This window comes from Nuphar pumila, chromosome 4, assembly GCF_984573655.1.
Source record: "Nuphar pumila chromosome 4, dmNupPumi1.hap1.1, whole genome shotgun sequence".
Lineage (NCBI taxonomy): Eukaryota > Viridiplantae > Streptophyta > Magnoliopsida > Nymphaeales > Nymphaeaceae > Nuphar > Nuphar pumila.
In genome coordinates, this window is record NC_143252.1 from 23,789,941 (window position 1) to 23,811,816 (window position 21,876).

Here is a 21,876-nt window from a genome sequence, read left to right on the forward strand (position 1 = left end):
GCTGATTGGTGGAGTTCATTTGGACAAGAAAATCCTGAATTGATAAATTTTGCAATTCGAATTTTAAGTTTGGTGTGCAGTGCATCGGGTTGTGAGAGGAATTGAAGTACTTTCTCATTGGTTTGTGACTTTATATTTTATTTTTGAAATATATTTTTATAATTGTAATTATCTTATAATTGATTACCAATGATTTATAATTATAGGTGCATTCAAAACGGAGGAATAGACTTGAACAAGAGAAGATGAATGCATTGGTTTTTGTAATGTACAATATGAAATTAAGAGAGAGAAATATGAGGAGGACTACCAAAGACCCTATATGTTTAGATCATATAGACTTAGACGATGAGTGAATTGTGGAGAAGGAAGATCCAGTGTTGCCTATTGATCCCAATTGGTTGAAGGATTCATGGTTGGATCCAAACTTCGACATAAATGCCATTGAGCATGTGCCTATTGAAAAAGTCACTTCACCTCATGATTCACAAAGTGGTTCTAGGCAAGACAACTCTTCAAGAGATCGAGGTAAAGCTATATTCCTTTTACCTTGCTATGAATATAAATATATATTTTTAATTACATAAAATAAGTATTTAATACATGATTTTTTATTGAAGGAAAAAGAAAAGCAAAAGAAGTGACCGGAGATGTGGAGGAAGAAAGTGCAGATAATGAAAAATCAAAGAATGAAGATGAAGAAGAACCTATTTATATGGATTCCTCAGATGATAACATTGAAGACTTAGATATTGATGATGATGAGACACAAGAAGAGCCTAAGCCCTAATTCATATCATAGGGCTATGGCCATTTATATGTTTTTTAGATATTTCATTTGCAATTGTGAATGTTAACACTCATTTTGAAGAGTTTTGGATAAATATATTAACATTTGGTTATTAATGCTAACATGCATTTTCTAATTATGATATGATGTTGTTAATGCTAATATGCATTTCGTTGTTAATGTTAATTTTTTATTGAATGAATGCTAATATTTTATTTCTTAGATACTTACGTAGATCAAGTTCTTGCATTAATGTTACTTTTACATGTTAATCTTATATTTTTTTTAATATTTATTTGAGATTTTTTATTTCTTATTGGTTGTTGCTTCACCAATAAAGCATTTTTTATTTATTTGTAATTTTAGATATTTTTTATAGTTTTTTAAAATTTAAAAAAAAAATTGAGGCTTACGCTTTACGCCTCAGATTTTGGTGGAGCTCCTCGCTATGCCTCAACGCTTTTCACAACATTGGTTGAGAGAGTGATGGGTAGATTTAGGATTCTGCGTGATTTGAGTGTAGTATAGTGAGGAATAAATGTAATCTTCTTTTGTATTTTGCCATAATCCCTCATCTAACACCTCAAGATGTAGATATAGTCTTTAAAGAGTCACAAGCATCTTCCCTCCAACTGGTAAAATCTCTCTCTCAACTTAACAATAGAAGGAGCTAGTGACACAATAGGCAGCTGCATGTCACCAACAAAGCAACTAAGCTTGAAGTTGATTTGAAATCGAAAATGCAGGAATAGTAGATAAAATCATCTACAAATATGTGTTGTGTTTTATATGCACACACACAATAAGCATATATATTATTTATTTATTTAGTACTAACGAAGGTACAAAACTATTGCCTATAAATCACATTTTTTCATATTTTTTCAATCTTTTTGAAGATTGGACCTACAAATATGATCTACATGGTTTGTTTAGTAGGAAAAGGTTTTAAATCGACATTGTGACTTTTCAAGGGCTTCAAAATATAACGGTATACAATGCAGAAAACACTTTGGGACTCAGATAATCATGTTCTTACATCAGAAAAACACGACCCAAGATCAGATGTTTAGTAACCAATCATGATGCACACATTTATATAGTCAAATTGAGTCGGATATAGCTTGTACCTATGATTTCCAGATCAATATTTTTTACCTTGATTAGTACCAAATATTTTCCCATATAAAATATATACACCACACACACACACACACACACACAAACATATATATATATATATATATATAGAGAGAGAGAGAGAAATTAGGTAAGTTGATACACAAAGAACAAATGTTACCTTTCCAAAAGCTTGACCTTAAGGATCACGTCAGCCAGATTAGAGTTCGCCTTTCCTACAAGCTGAAATAGTTTCTTTCTCTCCATTGTAAATGTACCACTTTTTTCCATCTCACGGTTTATGTCTGTGAACTCTGCAACCATACCATCAACCTGTAGGGAAAAATGTTGATCAGAATTTTATAGAATAAACAGTGTGCTTCCTGATATTATAAAAGACAAGATTAAAAAGAAAAAAAAATGAGAAAGATATTACCTGCCGGACGTAGTAATCAAGAGCGACACTTTGACCAAGCACACTTCCAATAGTACGTATTCCATCAATGTTTACATTTTTCAGAACTATGTAGTCTAGACCATCTTGCATCCATGTCTCCAATGTAGGCTTCTCAACTACAGCATAATCTGTCAGTTCAAAGAAAAAGACATAAATTTACCTCCATAACAAAAATCACACAGTAGATAAACCTTCAATTGCCACAGTTGCAGAAAAGGATGTTCCCTCTACTAAAAGATGGAGCAAATGAAAAAGAGAACAAAATAAAAACCATGTCCTATTTTTTTTCAGGAAAAGGCCATGGTTCAAGCCTCATGAATTACTGTTTTCTTCTCCAAGAAAAGTTCCATTTTTCATAGAAAAATCAGAAATAAACAATCTAAAAGAACAGGGTGTAAGTTCTTTTCAGAAAAATCTTTGATCCTACAATTACTTTGACAACAATCTTTTACAAATATAAAATTACATTGCCCTCTTCAAGGAGGCGTCAGAAGTGCACTTTCATCAAAATTTCATGTTCCACCTTGATAGATATATCTTTTACCAACTTTACCCTCTTTTCCTTAAATGCATCTCGTAAATCAGTGAGAAAAGGTGCAGATGCTATGTTGGAGGGTACCAGGAGAGAAAAGAGTTAAGATATAGGGAGACTTATGGCAACCAACATCATCCACACCCAACCACAGCAAACATAGCATCTACCCTTTTATTCTTTTTCTCCTTTTAAATCAAAACCATAAACCCGGGTTTCCCATCAACAATATTTTTCTTTATTATTTTCCCTTTCCATCAAAATGGTTCAAGATGCTGACCCATTGCAAGTGCATGCGAGAGAGAGCGCGCGCGCGCGAGAGAGAGAGAGAGAGAGAGAGAGAGATTGATTAAAAGTAAATGTTAAGAAGGAAATCAGTAGCATTAGTAAGGGGTTGTTGAAAAAAATATCAAAGCAAGGGATGGTGACTTTGACTGGAAAAATGCCTCACACTTCTTCAGAGGCAAAGAATGAATTTTTCCTTCCTAAACTTCTAAAGCCACATTTATAAATATTGTCAAATCAATCAACAAGGTAAAAGCAGAGAGTGCCTCATTTTAAATTAAATATTTTGATAGAGATTAGTATAAAAAATTAAAATTCCTGAAAATTAGAGTTCTTGACAGGGAAAATATTTAAATTGCTAGAGTTAAATACATACCATCCTTCCTCATTTCCGTGAGCAAGCCTGAAGCGTGATTCTTTACAATTTCAAGAAATCCCTCAACTTCATGGTCAGCAACATTGAATAAGACAACTGAACCATATTGAAAAACTACCATGTAGCTATAATGATTACTATTATCCAACCCCTGAAAATTAGAATCTATCATCAGGCCTATTAACCACTACCATATTTAGAATTGTTTATGGTTTACATGGCAAGAACAGAAAAGAAATCAAGAATATCATGATTTCCAAAAATTTCAGGATCAAAAGGGTTGTGCATAGTGTACCCACAGAATATCATGATAATGCCAAAAAATTCAGTCTCATGGATCAACAAGATGTGCATGATACATATGAAGAGAACTTTTTAAAGGTGCCACAGGGCAAGGAGATGAGGAAGTCCATTGCTATGTCCCTAAATGGTGGATCTATTATAATTCCTAGCACTGTTCCTAAAGATGATAATGTTATTCTTATCTCTATGGCATCTTATAGTTAAATGAAAGGATAAAATTGTCTTTTGCCTTTCAAAATTCTCCAGGAAATTTCTTGTTCGTGAGAGTTAAAATTGTCTCAAAAGACATGTTCTTTCCTGAAAGGATAAGATTGTTCTACTGCAAAAAGGTTAGGTTGTTCATTCAAATTGTCAACTATGTCACAGGGATACTCCAATGTACTCTCATGTCACGTCCGCTTACATACTATTCTTCGTGAGAAATAACCCGAGTGGTGTATCCCATGCTCTTGTGCCATTTCCTTGTACTAAAAAATGTGTACTCGCCTTAACATTTCTCTTGAAGGTAGAAGTAGAAAGTAGGAATTATAAAAAAAAATTGGAACATATAACTTCCAAAATCAGTTTATAGACCTTATCCTACTCTTGAGTCACATCAAGAATGAGAATATTTCTTGGAAAGATAAGCCACCAGACTGAGATGCACTTGAAATGTCTGGCACAACCTTCTAATTATAAATACAAGGAGGCATACTCATAATTTTGTGATATCTAGTCATTCATTGAATTGGTACCTTTACTTTTTTCTGAAAAGAAAAAGAGGCATATTTAGCCCCGAGCTAGATCATATCATAAAAAGAAAAAGAGTATAATAAAGAGTGGCAGAGGTAGTCACATGTACGAAACCACGTGTGAAATTTTTTCTACCAATTTTCAATGGGACATATCAAATTGAGATGATTCTTTTTCTTTTTCCTTTTCCTTTTCCACTGAGAAGAAAGCAATGGCAAATGGAAAAAAATAATTAAATAAAAAGGAATTGCAAGTGCAACAATTTTCAGGTTTGGTAGACAAAATATAATGAAAAAACATCAATAGCTTATCATGAATGTTTCTGGAGAACAATCAAGTTATATTACCCATCATGCAGGTGAAATCCCAGCATGTCAAAGAATATTCAAATGAAGAATCACAATATTGTTATCCATAAAATAATTTGATGTCTCCATAATATAATAAACATTCATACTGTAACACCAAACTAGCAACTCTGAATAGAGCAAGAAATATTTGTTCAACTATTTGGCTGTGGAAGTACAAAAGCTAGCTACTTAACGAAATTTAGTGAAATTCACTAGCTGTCCATCAAAGAACATGGTGAGGAAATCCAACACATACTAGCAAAAACTATTTTTGCAGTGAGTGTTGTCGTAGACTTCATAATTTTGGATATGGAAGGAGTTGATGAGGTTAGGAAGACGCCCATCATCTTAGGTCGACCTTTCTTAGCTACTGCCAATGAGTGCATTAACTGTCGCACAGGAGCGATAGATGTATCATTTGGTAATAGAAAGATATGGTTGAATATTTTCAATGCAGCGATGGGCCCTGCAGGCGAGGATGCTTCCTTCCAGGTTGACTTAGTTCAGGACCTAGTAGAAGCAAAGCCGGAATGGACGTTGAGTGATTCACCTCAGAAGAAGGATGATGAATCACTCAAGGGAGATAGTTTTGGTTTGAGGCACTTTGAGCCCCTCCCAGATTTGGCAAAGAAAATCGCCTGAACTTGAGCTAAAGCCTCTGCCTGCTTTGCTCAAATACACTTTCTTAGGAAAGGACCAGACTCTACCAGTTATCATTTCAACGGACCTGACGAGCACTCAAGAGTGCTAGCTTCTCCATGCTTTGCATGAGCATAAAAAGGCGATCGGTTGATCTGTGGCGGATCTCAAGGGAATAGACCCCTCATTTTGCATGCATCGGATCATCATGAAAGAGGGCGCTAAACCCTCTAGAGAAATGCAAAAGAGATTGAATCCCTACATGAAGGAGGTGGTGAAAAAAGAGGTAGTCAAGCATCTATTCCATCTCTGACAGACAATGGGTGAGCCCAACCCAGGTTGTCCCCAAGAAATCTGAGCTCACCGTCACCATCAATGATAAAGGAAAGAGCGTCCCCGCGAGGACTACCACAGGCTGACGAGTTTGCATCGACTATCAAAAACTGAACAACGCAACGCAGAAAGATCATTTCCCACTGTCGTTCATTAACCAAATATTAGAGCGACTCGCAAGCCAACACTATTTTTGTTTCTTGGATGGATATTTAGGATATAATCAAGTGGTCATTCACCCTGAAGACCAGAAGAAAACTACATTCACCTGTCCTTATGACACCTTCATATTCAGAAGAATGTTGTTCGGGCTTTGTAATGCCCCGACAACATTTCAAAGGTGCATGATGGCTATTTTCTCCTACATGGTGGATGACATCCTTGAGATTTTCATGGACAATTTTTCGTTGTATGGTTCTTCATTTGATGATTGTCTCTAGAAGTTAGCGAGAGTGCTTAAGCGGTGTATGGAGACAAATCTTATACTTAGCTGGGAGAAGAGTCATTTCATGGTTCAACAGGGGATTGTTTTGAGATATATTATCTCTGAGAAAGGGATCAAAGTCGATAAAGCCAAAGTGGAGTCAATAGTGAAACTCTCTCTACCGACCTCTGTGCGGCAAGTGCGTTCATTTTTAGGGCATGCACGTTTCTATAGGCTATTCATCAAGGATTTCAGCAAAATTTCAAGACCGCTCTGTAACCTGCTTTCCAATGATCAGTCATTTCATTTTGATGATGCCTTTCTGAAAGCATTTTTCTCTCTGAAGGAGGCCCTGACCACCGCCCCTATTCTGTGATTTCCCGATTGGTCACTACCCTTTGAAATCATGTGCAACGCGTCTGATTACGCGGTTGGAGCCATTCTTGGCCAAAAGATTGAACAGAAGTCATATATTATTTATTACGCTAGCAGAACCCTCTCGAAAGCTCAGATGAACTACACTGCTAATGAGAAGGAATTGCTAGCTATAGTTTTTGCATTAGAAAAATTCCGTTCATATTTATTGGGCTCCAAGGTCGTTGTTTACTCAGATCATGCCACCCTATGGTATTTGATGAGTAAAAAGGATACAAAATCACATATCATCCATTGGATCCTTCTGCTATAAGAATTTGATATCGAGATTTGAGACAAGAGCGGATGTGAGAACCTTGTAGCAGATCATCTATCCAGACTGACAGTGGAGTCATCCACTGATTAGAGACAGATTAATGATTCATTTCCAGATGAGCAGCTTCTGCATGTTAAGCGTCCACCATGGTTCACAAACAACATTAATTATTTAGTGATTGGAAGGTTCCTTGCGCATTTTGAAACAAAAATGAGAAAGATCGATTTGTAGGGCACGTGAAATATTACTTCTGGGAGGATCCAGAGTTATTCAAGCTATGTCCGGATCAGATGATTAGAAGGTACATTCCCGAGAAGGAGTTCGAGTCCATCCTGGCTTTTTTGTCATTCCTTGATTTGTAGAGGCCACTTTTCCAATCGGAAGACCACCGTGAAGGTCCTCCAATCTGGGTTTTTGTAGTCGACACTACATAGAGATTCACACGAGTTCTGCAAGAGATGCTTGTGTTGTCAGCAAACTGGGAATATTTCTAAGCGCAATATGATATGCCCCTGCTCCCTATTCTTGTCGTTGATATCTTTGATGTTTGGAGCATCGATTTTATGGGTCTCTTCCCGCCTTCGTTTGAAAATGTTTATATTCTGGTGACGGTAGATTATGTGACCAAGTGGATTAAGGTCGTAGTCACCCGAACCAATGACCATAAAGAGGTGCTTAAGTTCATTAAACACAATATCTTTAGCAGGTTCAGCGTTCCGAGAGCCATTACTAGTGATAGAGGCAAACATGTCAAGAATGTATATGTTGCTTATTTAGGAAGTATTCGATACATCATTGAATTTTTACACCATACCATCCGCAGACTAGTGGTCAGGTCGAGGACTCAAATAGGGAGATCAAACGAATTCTTGAAAAGACAGTCAAAACAGACCGAAAGGATTGGTCTCAGTGCTTGAATGATGTATTGTGGGTGTACAAGACTGCTTTCAAGACTCTAATTGGCATGTCTCCTTACCGGTTGGTATTCGAGAAACCATGTCATCTCCCTATTGAATTGGAACACAGGGCCTATTGGGCGATAAAGAAATTCAATTTTGACTTGGCTCAAGCTAGCACAAAGCGGAAGCTTCAATTGAGTGAGCTCGAGGAGTTGCGAAATGATGCTTATGAGAGTGTCAAAATTTACAAAGCTCGAACGAAGAATTTTCATGATAAGCATATTTTGAGAAAGCAGCTTGAGCCTGGTCAGAAAGTTTAGCTCTTTAATTTGCGACTCCAATTGTTTCAAGGGAAGCTGAAGTCGAGATGGGATCACCCGTTCATAGTCCAGGAAGTATTTCTACATGGTGCAGTTAATATTTTGGACCCAAGAACGGGTGGAAATTTCAAGGTCAATGGGCAAAGACTGAAGCCCTGCTTTTTTGATGTCGCTACAAATCGGGATATCGAAGTCATTGACCTCATTGATGTGTAAGGAAGCGCGCAGTGTATATTGTGTACGATTAGCATCTAGTTTAGCTTTTCAGAGTTTTTTCGTAATTTTGTGCATAATTCTTTCTTTTTGGTTTTTGTGCACGAATGATAGGTCATGTATACATCTCATTTCTTTGTAGGGTTTATAAGTTGCAGGTAATAAGCCATGTTGGAGCCTCTCCAGGAGCAAGTATAGTATGAAGCAACATCTGAGGTTCCACAACACACATCAGGTGATACCTATCCCGTCTCTTGTATGTCTTGTTCGTAGTGTGCATTCATTTAGTTGCATATAAGCACGAGAGAGTGTCACTGAGGACAGTGTCATTCAAGAATGGAGGATGGTATAGTTTGCACCCAATTTTTTTCTATCCATGTAATTACTCTGATAAAAACTCATAAAAATTAGGCTTTCAAGAAATAAGTTGAGCTTATATGAATGTGTTACATGATCCAACATTTTAGAGATTTTTTAAGCCCTACAAAAAAAATTCTGACACTAATCTAGAAAGCGTGGTCATTTATGCGGATTTCAAAGAAAGGACGGTAGATGAATATGAGAGTTTATTTTGAATCACGAATATGAATATGCACAGCTTTATATTTAAAAAACTAAGCAAATGAAAAATATCAAGAATAAGAGCTTAAAAAAAATGAGCATACGTTTAGTCGTTTGATGTCTTCGTTGTTCCCTAGTAGCGGGGCTCAAATACAAGTTGAAGTGTTTGATTCTCATGTCAAAAGAGACAACGAAGGAAATTACTTCTTTGTCTAAGTCAATATTTATGGCCTATTTGGTTCGAGCAAGTAGAGCCTGGGGGGTGTTTAACACCTGGTGCCCTAAAGTCATCTCGTTTGAGAGCCACCGGCTCAAAAGCCTGCTATATGGACTTTATAGAGAGCCTAAGAGATGTTGACATGACACATGACAAGAAGAAAGTTATACGTAGAACTATAAAAATAGAAGGTCTAATGACTCGAGCAATTAAGTCGGAGGGATACTCTGTATCTGGTGCCCTAAGGTCGTCTGGCCTGGGAGTTACTGACCCAAAGCTCGTTACACGGGTCACGAAAACTAGAAAATTGATATAGTTCTCAACTGAGAAAAAAAAAGAAAGGAAAAGAATAATGAAAATTTATTGCTTAGAAAGAATCATTAAAAACTGTGCAGAAAACATATAAGTGAGGATAAATAAGCAATGGCGTGAGTGTACGTGATTTTTTCATAATAAAGCATAGACAATTGCAATTTTTAGAAAAGTAAAGGAAAAGGTTTTTCTTCTATAGTGGCATGTGAAAACTCTAAATATGTTCTGAAAATGTAATGGCATAAAATTTTTGTAAAACAGATTTCTTAACTGCCTAATGCTCTTTGAATTTGAATTCTGATGTTTACATGACAGAGATGTTTGTGGGAAGTATCATTGCAAACCCTCACGAAACCTTACTCGTCCACTGGGGTAACCCAGGATTTAAAAAGCTTGTTGCATACGCTAAATACAACCGTGATTCTTACGAAAGTGAGTTAGGTTGTTTTGCATGTTTCATTTTGTTTTTGTTAAAGGGTCAGTTTACTCGAGGACTAGCAAACAATAAGCATGGGGGGAACTTGATCATGCATAATTTTATGCATATTATATATATGTTTATGTGCATGATTAATAGCGAAAATAGACTAAACACTTGTGGTTATCAACTTTTTCCAGGGCATTACTCAATTCCTGAAAAAGAGAAAAATCGCACCAATTAATCTCACCTGAGTGTTTTGGGAATTTGATTTCTTTTAATAGTCTTCTTTTGAAAATAATTTCTAGAAAAAGTGGTTTTAGGAATCTTATAAAATTAGGTAGAGTGTTTAGAAACTAATTTGTTTAACCTAATTTTGTTTTATAAATAGTACTAAACAAAGAGAGGGGGGCGTCTTCCCTTGGGAAAAATGTCAGCCCCTCTCTCTTCTCTTTCCCTCTCCTCTCTCTCCACTGCTGGTTTCTCTCCCGTTTCTTTTCTTCTCCGTTCTTTATTTCATCTTTACTCCTTTCTCGTCTATCGCCGGCATCCTTTCCCGTTCATCAGAGCTAGCGTGTGACTTCAGGGAACGACCACTTCTCTCCTCAACCCCTTCGTCGGAAGTGGCTGCGAGGTACGCTTCTTCTCCCCCATTTCTTTATTTGCTTTACATTTAGTTTAGATTTATTTCAGTTCGTTGAATGCATAAATCAGTTTTTATTTTAGCGTAGCATATAGGGTAACTTATTTTTCTGCATCTTAGTTGCATATAGAATAGGATAGAATTTAAATTTCTGCAATACCTAATTAGTCTTGTAAGAAGATGAAGTCCACAAACAAAAACTCTCAAAATACTCACAAAAATGTCTCTCACAAGAACCATAAAGGTTCACAAATAATGCTCAATCACAAGAACCACTAGGGTTCATACAAAATACCCAAAAAAGGGTATGCACAATGAAGAAAAAAATGTATTTCATTAAGTGGGAGAAATCCTAACTCAAAAGATAATATTACAAGGGGGAAAGCACCCAAATTTATGTAATGAAAAGAGGCGGAAGCACCAATAGAGCAAAAGCACTCTTTAAGAGTGACCACAAGAGCCAAGAACACAAACACTAAAGGTGTACACACAAAACTCACAAAAGTAGAAAATGACTTAAAGTCATAAGTTGAATATTATTGAAGAAAGAAAGAGAAGGGTGAAAACCCCATACCTTAGAAGAGGAAAAACCTCCTCTATTTATAGAGGAGGGAGTCATAAGAAGGGGACCACAAGGAGCTCCCATGTAGTCGTTGGGAGCCCCAACGGTCATAAATCTGACCGTTGGGGCCCCAACGACTACATGTGTGGGGCCCTTGTGGTCTTAAAAAAGCTGAAAATAAAAAGGAAAAAAGAAAAAAGAAAAAGGAAGAAAAGAAAATATATAAAAAGAAAAAAGATTACATGTGGTTTTACCAAAATACCCCTATCGGGTATTTTGAGGAAAGAAAAAGAAAAAATTGTATATATATATATACATATATGTATATATATACTTATATATATACGTATGTATATATATAAGTATATGTATATATATATACATAATTTAACACGCCCCCTCAAACTTTACGGGGAGAAGACCGAAAGTTTGCCAAGAAGAAACATAAATCGTGGAGTTGGGAGCGCTTTGGTGAAGAAGTCAGCTAGTTGATATTCTGAAGTGACGTATGGTAATGTGATAGTTCCTCTGAGGAATTCATCTCGAACGTAGTGGCAATCCATCTCGATATGCTTGGTCCGTTCGTGAAACGTATGATTGCTTGCAATGTAGATCGCACTTTTGTTATCCCAGCAGAGCTTGGTGGGTGAGGAGATGAGGACACCCATGTCCCCAAGGAGTCCTCTGAGCCACACGATTTCCATTGTTGTCATTGTCATAGCCCGATATTCAGCTTCAGTGGATGATAGAGAGACATTTTGTTGCTTCTTACATCTCCACGAGATGAGGGATTCACCTAAAAAAATGCAAAGACCAGTAATTGAGATACGATCATTGGGATTTCCTCCCCAGTCAGCATCAGTAAAAGTAGTTAATTCAAGAGATAAGGAAGAGGATAAGAAGAGTCCCTTGGAGATGGTATTTTTGATGTATCGCACAATTCTCATTACGGCTGCCATATGAACCGAAGTAGGTGCATGCTGAAACTGGCTTGCTGCATGAACCGCATGAGCTATATCTGGACGTGTGATGGATAGATAGGTGAGGGATCCAATTAATTGACGGAAGGGGGTTGGATCCTCAAGAAGAACACCATCTTCAAGTCTCAGTTTTGCATTGATAACTTCAGGAGTCTCAACTTTCTTTTCATCAGATATTCCTGATTTGGTACAAATTTCTGCAGCTAATTTCATTTGAGATAGGATGTATCCTCGCCCGGAATAAGCCACTTCAATTCCTAAAAAATATTTCAAGTATCCAAGATCAGACATATCAAAAGTTTCTTTTAACATAGACTTTACATCATTTACCCCCTTTTTGTCATTCCCAGTGATGATCATATCATCAACATATAGCAGAAGCATAACAATGAAGTCACCTGTCTTCTTAACAAAAAGAGCAGTGTCAATATAGCAAGAAGAAAATCCTAAATTGATTAATACATTACTAAACCTGTCATACCAAGCTTTAGGAGCTTGCTTAAGTCCATATAAGGCCTTTTTTAATTTCAAAAATTTTCCATTTAAATTCATACCTGGAGGTTCCATATAAACTTTTTCATTTGAATTTCCATTCAAAAAGGCATTTTTGACATCAAGTTGAAAGATTGACCATTTTTTAACAGAGGCTATAGCAATAAGAGCTCGAACACTAGTCATTCCAGCAACTGGGGCAAAAGTTTCATCATAATCTACCCCATACTCTTGGGCATATCCTTTGGCTACTAACCTAGCCTTATATTTTTCTAATGAACCATCACATCACTCTTAATTTTTACTTTAAAAACCCATCTACATCCAATGGGTTTCTTGCCATTGGGAGGATCAATGATTTCCCAAGTTTGCGCCTTTTTAAGAGCATTAAGTTCTAGTTCCATAGCTTCGTTCCAATGAACATATTGTTTAGCATCATTGTAATGAGATGGTTCATGAAAGAAGTGAAGAGCAAGTAGACATGCTCGAAAGTTTGGAGAAAAAGAATCATAAGAAACAAATCTATTTGGTATTTTGGAAATACGATTTGATCTTCTTTGAGAGGTTTCTTCGATCGACTCACTTTGAGAGAATTTTTCAAGGGCACAAGGAGGATTTCTTTCATTCCTTTTAGAGTAGACTTGTATTTGTCTTGAAACATTTTCTTCTAAATTTTGATCATCATTTGGATGTTCAAAATGATCTTCAATAAGAGGTTCACTAGGATCAATATGATCATCTATGATGTTTTCTTGAGGCAACAAGTCAAATAAAAAGGAATAATCAATATTTTTATTTGGTTGGTGCGAAAAACCATTTTCTTCTTTTAGGAATGTGACATCTTTTAAGATATAAAGTTTGTTTTTTAGTATGTCAAAACATCGATAACCTTTTTGTTTTTCGCCATATCCTAAGAAAATACATTCAATAGCCCTAGGAGAAAGTTTATCATTTTTATGAGTTAGAACAAAGCATTTACATCCAAAAATTCTTAGTCTTTTATAATTGGGAGACATCTTGTAAAGTTTTTCAAATGGAGAAAGATTTTTCAAAGAAGATGAAGGGGTTCTATTGATAAGGTATGTTGATGTTAGAACCGCTTCGGCCCAAAAGGACTTTGGAATATTTTTTGAAATTAATAACGTTCTTGTAGTTTCTATTATGTGTCTATGCTTTCTTTCCGCAAGACCATTTTGTTGCGGAGTGTTGGGACAAGAACGTTGATGACAAATTCCATTGTCTTTTAAATAGCTTTGAAAATCATTCGACATATATTCGCCTCCCGAATCGGACCTAAGAATAGATAGATTTCCCAAAAATTGATTTTTAACCATCGCATGGAATTCTTTAAAGAAGAAGAAAACTTCGGATTTGCGACTTAGGAAGTAAATCCATGTAAATCGAGTGAAGTCATCAATAAAGACCACATAGTACGAAAATCCTCCTTTAGACAAAATAGGGGAAGGTCCCCACACATCGGAATGAACAAGTTCAAAAGGCCGAGTGGTGAAGTAACTTCTTTGAGGAAATGGAGTAGCTTTAAATTTCCCAAAAATGCAATCTTTACAAGTCATGTGATTGTCTTTACAAGTATTGTTCGAAAAAAGAAAAAGAGACATTTTTACAAAATTTGGATGACTAAGTCTCTAATGCCAAATTCCAATACTTTTGTCTTTTACAAGATTGCAAGATGACTTAGATGGAAGAGTCAAAAAATCCATAAAATAGAGATCACCCCTTCTATGGCCTTGCCCAATCAGCTTCCCTGACTGGAGATCCTGCACGGTGCAATCTTTAGGTGAGAAAGAGACTTGGCATCCATGATCAGTGATTTAAGAAACGGAAAAAAGATTTAGATTAATTTTTGGAACGATTCTTACTTTAGGAACGAAAAAGTTTTGAGAATTTTTAAAATCAAGTGTTCCAATGCTTTCAATTTTCAAAGATGTTCCATCGGCCGTTGAAACATAAGAGGATATGGGTTCGGAAAAAACATTTGAAAGAGAGTTTTTATGAGATGTCATGTGAAAGAAAGCACCGGAGTCTAGTATCCACGTACTTGGAGGTGATGAAGAATAGGCGATGGCGGCTCCGAATGTTGAAGAAGAAGTCTTGAGAAGATGTTGGAGAACTTCGGAGATATGATTAAGAGTTTCTTTGATATCTCCCTCTTTGGCACTTTCTTCTTCCTTCTTTGGAGAATTTTCTCCAACCGCGGCTACTTTTCCCTTAAGTTTGGGACAAACTGGTCTAATGTGTCCCGGTTCATTACAATAATGACATATCACTCCCTTTCTAGGCCCATTACTATTTTTGTTAAAGTGAGGAGGTCTATATGCTTTTACATTTGATCCGGGCCTAGTAACGGCCAAAACTTCATCACTCTTAACGCTTAAGCCAAGTCGAGTTTCCTCTTGGCATATTTCGGCAAGGACGTCTTCAATGGGTAAGGCTTTGCTTCTATGGAGAAGGGATGCCCTAACTTGTTCAAATTTCGGTCGAAGACCATGAAGAAATTAGAAAAAGTGCTCTTTTTCAATTTGTTCCCTTCTTAACTCAATATCTTCCGGAGCCACTCATTTAGGCTCAAGAAGAGCAAGTTCATCCCAAAGAGGGGTTAGAGAGCTAAAGTAGACTCGGACACTCATATCCATTTGTTTGGTGGAACGGATTTTTTCTTGACAAAAGAATTGACGAGCAAGATCCTTTTGGGTATACATACCCTTAAGGAAAAACCATGCCTCATTGGCCCTTCTAAATTTGGCAATATTAGCACAATTTTTAAGGTCTACATTGTTCATAAACCATGCCAAAATTTTGGCATGGTTACTCTCCCAATCCTCAACTTTGGATTGATGGTCATTGATAGCTTTGATGCGTTCATCGCCATCTAAAGCTTTTTCAACCTCATTTTCGATTTTAGTGAGAACAAGATAGGGTTCGGGAGTAGTTCCCATAACAAAACCCCAAAGTTTCTTACCTCTTAGATGATTTTCCATAGCGGAGGCCCACATAAGATAGTTGGACCCATTGAGCTTAAAAGAAAGCTCAACTTTAGAATCACGTTCCATCGGCACCAAATATTCTTCCTTTCTTCAAAAGCTTGAGAGGCACACGTTCCAAGATAACAAAGAGAAGCTCAATCACCAACCGAGCTCTGATACCATGTAATGAAAAGAGGCGAAAGCACCAATAGAGCAAAAGCACTCTTTAAGAGTGACCACAAGAGCCAAGAACACAAACACTAAAGGTGTACACACAAAACTCACAAAAGTAGAAAATGACTTAAAGTCATAAGTTGAATATTATTGAAGAAAGAAAGAGAAGGGTGAAAACCCCATACCTTACAAGAGGAAAAACCTCCTCTATTTATAGAGGAGGGAGTCATAAGAAGGGGACCACAAGGGGCTCCCATGTAGTCGTTGGGAGCCCCAACGGTCATAAATCTGACCGTTGGGGCCCCAACGACTACATGTGTGGGGCCCTTGTGGTCTTACAAAAAGGAAAAAATAAAAAAGAAAAAGGAAGAAAAGAAAATATATAAAAAGAAAAAGATTACATGTGGTTTTACCAAAATACCCCTATCGGGTATTTTGAGGAAAGAAAAAGAAAAAACTGTATATATATACATATATGTATATATATACTTATATATATAAGTATGTATATATATAAATATATGTATATATATATACATAATTTAACAATTTATAGATGATAAAGAAAGGCCATTGAGGGAGTCGTTGGGCTCTCTCTCATAAAGTTGCTTTTTGACTTTTGGTCAAAAAGCAAAGTGGCTAAAAAGTCTAAAAAAAAAGTCCTAATCCTAATTAGATTAATTCTATCCTAACTAAAATACATAACAAGACTAAAGGAAAGAATCATGCATAAGGTTTTGCTTTAAAAATAAATATGTATACAGATTCTATGGGTCGATTTTCGATAGAGTAGGTGCATACCCAGAAACAGCGTGTATCGATCTTTGATTTTTTATGTTTGTGTACAGATTGTATACCTTGAGTTACCATTTTTTTAGATGCATGTGCAGATGCTTGTTCATTCATGTGTTGTCTGTTATTAAAGATTTATGTATGGATTCAGGTCATCATATATCAATTCCTTTAGGATGTATGCACAGAAATTTTTTTTATTGCAAGTATTGATTATCATTGAAGGTAGCATACAGATTGTCCTTGTAATTATTGCATCCAAGTTCTGTTATGGGCCATGTACTGATATTGTTTTTTTTTATTCAATCTAATCTGCCTTTTGGTTGATCATGTTTAGATTTCCTGGACTGAATAGGGAATCGGTTTTTGTTGTTAGACTTGATGTCGGACCGAACTTGAAATCGGTCCTGACTGAATTTGGTAGGTATGGACGGGACTCTAGAATCTGTCCAAACCTAGATTCATGTTTGTGATCATTGCAAAATTTTTCCTCTTTTGTTTCCCTCTTTTCCTTCTCTTTTCCTTTCTAACCTCTATTTCCCTTTTTAAAGGGAAAATAAAAGACAGAAAAGAAGAAAGAAAAGGAAAGAAAGAAAAAAAGAAGAACTCTTTTGCAAAGGTCTCACTTGACCTTAATTTTGAAAATGTTTTGAAATTACTCGCCTCCGTTTTGAAAATTTGCGGGAAAAATGAAGATACGGGATTCGCTCGTCGGTACGAGGTTCAACCGTTCCTGGTACCTTTACCAGAGGTAATCGAACCAATGATCGAATTTATGTCTTTTTGCTTTGTTAAAATATTATCTAAAAATTTATTCTAAGTCTAAAATGCACAGAGAATCATGCTTGTGCAATGCAAATGCAGAAATGTATGCTTTTGAGAAAACACTTTTGGAAATTTGAAATTTTCCGAGTGATTCTGAAATAAATGTGATAATGGAGTGAAGAAATGATTTTTGAAAGTTGAATCTAACTTAGAGCTTGAGATAGATCTGAAAAGATATTTGAAGTTCTAAGTTTTGAAATAATTAGAGTTGGGAAAATAAATCTTGAATTGAAAAGAACGAAGAGAAAGGGGGGAGAGAAGATGAATCGGTGACTTACCTTTGTTTTTGCAGAGTTTTGGAGGAGGGAGGGGAGATCTTCCTTTAGCAACTCCAAGAAGGACCAGAGAAATGGGATTGAGAGGAAAAATTTGGGTGGAGAGGCAGAAGACCGATCGGAGCGACGATGGTGGGGTGAAACTGGACCACTTTCTTCTTCTCCGTTGCTTTCTTTTATAGAGAAGGGATGAAGAATCGAGAAGGAGGTTGGTTGGAGATTGACGAAAGAGGGAAAGGATGGAGAGAGATCGAGAGCGGGAGGGAGCAGCCTCTGCGATCCTCCTTGCAACGGAAAGCCGTTAGGGGCTTTTTCAAAGCATGTCCTTCCATTTTTCAAAATTTTCAAAAAAATGGTTTCGTTCAAAAACTTTTTCTAAAAAAGAGGTTTTATAATAAAGACAATTTTGGCAAAAAGAAGGGGTTTTCAAAACCATTTCCTTTTTTGTATTTTCTTTTCTATTTTCATTTTTTTTCTTTTCTTCATATTTTCTGCATTTTTTTGTATTTTTGAAATAAAAACTCTAAAAAAAATTGAAGGAAAATAAGAGATTTAAAACTTTTTTTTTTGTATTTTCAAGAAATATTTACAAAAGAGGGGTTTTCCGAGGATTCGAGGTTAATTTCTTCAGAAAACGGGTTCTGATCCGGAATTTGAGGAAATATTCTAGTTTTTAACCTCGAATCGGGAAATACAAAGCAGTGGATCCAAACGGTCACCGAATAGACTGTTTGAGCCTTTCAGAAATTATTTTTGATATTTTTGTAAAATTGGTTTAAAAATTGGATAACGAGGCTCAGATTTGGATTCTGAACTGGATCCGAATCCGGAATTGAGTCAGATATATAAAATGAATTTGGATTCTAGTGAATCCGAGAAGTAACTGAAATTTAGATTGAAAATGACTCAATTTATTCAGAAAAGTGAGGTCAGGGGCAAAAACGAAATATTTACAAAATTTTGAAAATTTTGGGGTGTTCACAACGTTCGGCTTGGACTGATAAAAAAAACAGAAAGAAAAAAAGTCTGAGTTTGTAAATGAATTGGTTAGAACTGATTTTTTTTTTCTTGCAAGTATATGCCCATGTTCAGTTCTTGATTTGTTTCCGCATACCGATCTCTGCTAGGTTATGCTTAGGTAAAGATTTAACCCGCACTGATTTTTGCGAATCTAGGTTTATGTACAGATTCTCAAGTGTGAGGTATCGATATTTTTTTTATTGACAATACATGCACAGATTATTAGTTGTTCATGTATCGGTTTGATAATGCATGCCCAGACTATTAGTTATTCATGTATTGGTTTGATGCTGCATGCACCAAATTTTTTTTTTAATGTTCAGGTCTCGATTGTTATTGAAGGATAAGTACAGATTTTGTTTTTTTATTTACCCTGTTACCTGTAACTATTTTTCTCTTATGGTTATGCACCGATTTTTGGATTGAAGATGATCCGCATGTTTTATGGTTCGTGATTGGAGTTCGAGAACGGATCGAAGAGAATCAGTGTGGCAGGTTCACGTTGGATCTTGAATGAACCAAGGATTTGTTGGGATTGGTTCAACCTGTGTTTTTGGAGAATCTTTCTTTGTGGTTAATATTTAAAAATCTAGTTTTAGATTTAATAAAATTTGAGTTTTTTTTTGTCAAATCCGACTTTTTTGGTTTATATAGATAAAATCTGATTTTTTCACTATCATGAAGCTGTTTTTTTGGTTGGCTTAAAACTGAATTTCTGATTTTAGATTTAGATTAAACAGGCTTTAAATCAGTAATTTAAAAATGGGCTTAAATCTGGAATTTAATTAAATAAATCAGAATTTTTGTTAAATGATTTAAATCTGGGATTTTAGTTAAATGAATCTAGATTTTTGTCAACCACGATCTAAAATCTGAGATTTTAAGTAATAAATTAGAAGTTTTACTTAAATAAGTAAAATATGGGATTTAGTATATAAATCAAATAATTTTTACTGGGTATGATTATAAAACTGGATTTAAGGGTTGTAATTAAAATTTCTGATTTTTGGTTATAAGGTTCATGAAACCTATTGTTCTAATTTGGTTCATAATCCGCATTGAGTTCAGTACTTCTTGGAATCTAAATTTTTATCTAGTGCCCTGATATTTAGAGGGCCTTTTAAGGTTGTGTGTTTGTGCCCTGATATTTAGATAATTGTGAAATGCATTGATAAGATTATTTATAATGCTTCTGATTTAATGTTACATATGGCACAAATATTACATTGTTGTAACCTACTCCGGTGATAACCCAATCAGATAATGCACGTTGATTTGTATGTTCTTGTGTGAAGAACCCTTAATAGGTTAAGAAAGGTACGAGAGACCCAAGAAGTATAATTAAATTTTCTTCCTTGGTTGCCCTCTAAAATGGTGGGATCCTTGGATGGCGGTCATGGAAGACTGTGAGGATACTAAACAATGTGTGCACTGTTTACCCAAAGAACCTGATAGGTGGTTCGTGTTCCTAGCCACAGTCAAATGAAACTTTCACCACTTTTATTGGGGGTGTTGTTTTAACTCAACTGTAGTTATTGGTATACCAAGAAAAGTGGTGTTGAAGGGTGATGATGCCCTTGTCGTCCTGGCATTAGGTGATGATTCCTGATGTCCCGACTTAAGGTGATGATTCCTGACATTGGTCGAGGGACATATGTGAAACCCAGTTAATAAAAATACAATTGTATGATTAAGATACAAACTGAAAACTGCCTTGGACTTCGAGATTTGACCCGTTTGTAGTATCTGCAGGATTGTTAAAGATGAAAACTTACATAAGGTGCATTAAGCATACACATGCATTCAAAAGCAATGGTTAATAATTAGATAAAAAGTCATTCAGTAAATGTGCATTAGTTCATGCATCAACTATGCATTGGTTTATATATGGGTTACCGAAAGCATCATAGGGCATGGGGAAACGGGCTTCCCCGAAGCACAAAACGTGGCACTTCTGAAACATGCTGAGAAGTGTCGAAAATTTTGGGAAGCGCGCTTCCCAATTTAAAGGAAGCATGCTTCCCCTTCAAAGGAAGCTCACTTCCCTTTATTTTTTTTTGTGTTTTCATTTTTCTTTTTTTTTCTCTTTTTTTGCTTCCCCCTCACTTCTTAGGTCCCTTCTAGTTTGCTTCCTAGGTCACTTCCGATTCGCTTCTTAGGTTGCTTTCAAGACGATTCCTGGTTCGCTTCTAAGTCGTCCCGCGCTTCCTGCTTCCTAAAATTTTGAAAGTGCCTCGCTTCTCGCTTCTCGCTTCCGCTTCTCGAATCGCTTCTCGCACTCGCTTCCCCGACTTGCAACTCTGGTTTATATAGCATGTGATTTTGTATTGCCTGTATTAAATTGGTTTATATTGCAAGTATGTCTTAATTGTGAATTGTGCTTTCTTAAACTTATATTTGTTTTGATGTATGCTTCTTTCTTTACTGTTGGATTTTGAGAGTGTTTCTTACGATAACTTCGGTTCCTACCCCATTTTTAAAAACCTTTTTCAAGTGTTGAGGCTCAGGATTAACTAAGTATGGTGATGGCGGAGCTGAATTACTGGAGGTGGCGATGTTTATGATGGGCTACTGAGATTCTAACCGTGTCAAGGATTTGTTTTTGTTAAACTTTTGGACATAATGTTTGAGTCTATTAAGATTTGATTGATTTCCATTAAATCTTGGTTAAATACATTTTTGGTTTGTGATCATGCATAATATTTGCATTTTAATAATCATTATTTATGCATGATCCATGATTAAAATTACTATAAAAACCCATTTTTATCGTTAGTTTTGAGAAACCGCATTGAATTGAATTTTATCAGAAAATCGTATTCTTCAAAGCTTTTCCTGCGTTTTTAGTGTTTTAGTGGTTTAGGAAGTTTCTTTTAGTTATACTTTGATTATATTAGGTTCTAAATAGCTAAGTTAGTAAATTTAGGAATAGGCATTTTTAGGAAAATTATTTTTTCAAGCAAAGCCTCTTTTGAAAATTGCTAAACTTTTGGGACTTGTTTTGAAAATTTTATTTTAACCTAATATTGTATTATAAATAGCATAACTCAGCAAAGAGGAAGGGTCTCTCACTTTGGAATTCACGCAGCCCACTTTGAAGCTCTCTCTCTCTCTCTCTCTCTCTCTCTCTCTCTCTCTCTCTCTCTCTCTCTCTCTCT

The 21,876-nt window shown here is 35.9% G+C and overlaps 1 protein-coding gene and 1 pseudogene across 1 annotated transcript in view; one reads left to right on the forward strand and one right to left on the reverse strand.

The window, feature by feature from the left end:
* Positions 1 to 21,876, reverse strand: part of LOC149839658 (protein RETARDED ROOT GROWTH, mitochondrial-like) — a 53,971-nt gene that overhangs the window by 26,787 nt on the left and 5,308 nt on the right. Inside the window, exons 3-5 of the mRNA XM_090002720.1 lie at positions 3,560 to 3,710; positions 2,346 to 2,494; positions 2,091 to 2,242 (exon numbers count right to left, since the gene is read on the reverse strand). Coding sequence (XP_089858846.1) covers positions 2,091 to 2,242; positions 2,346 to 2,494; positions 3,560 to 3,710 — 452 coding nt within the window. The remainder of the gene's footprint in view (positions 1 to 2,090; positions 2,243 to 2,345; positions 2,495 to 3,559; positions 3,711 to 21,876) is intronic.
* Positions 6,426 to 8,466, forward strand: LOC149839659 (uncharacterized; annotated as a pseudogene).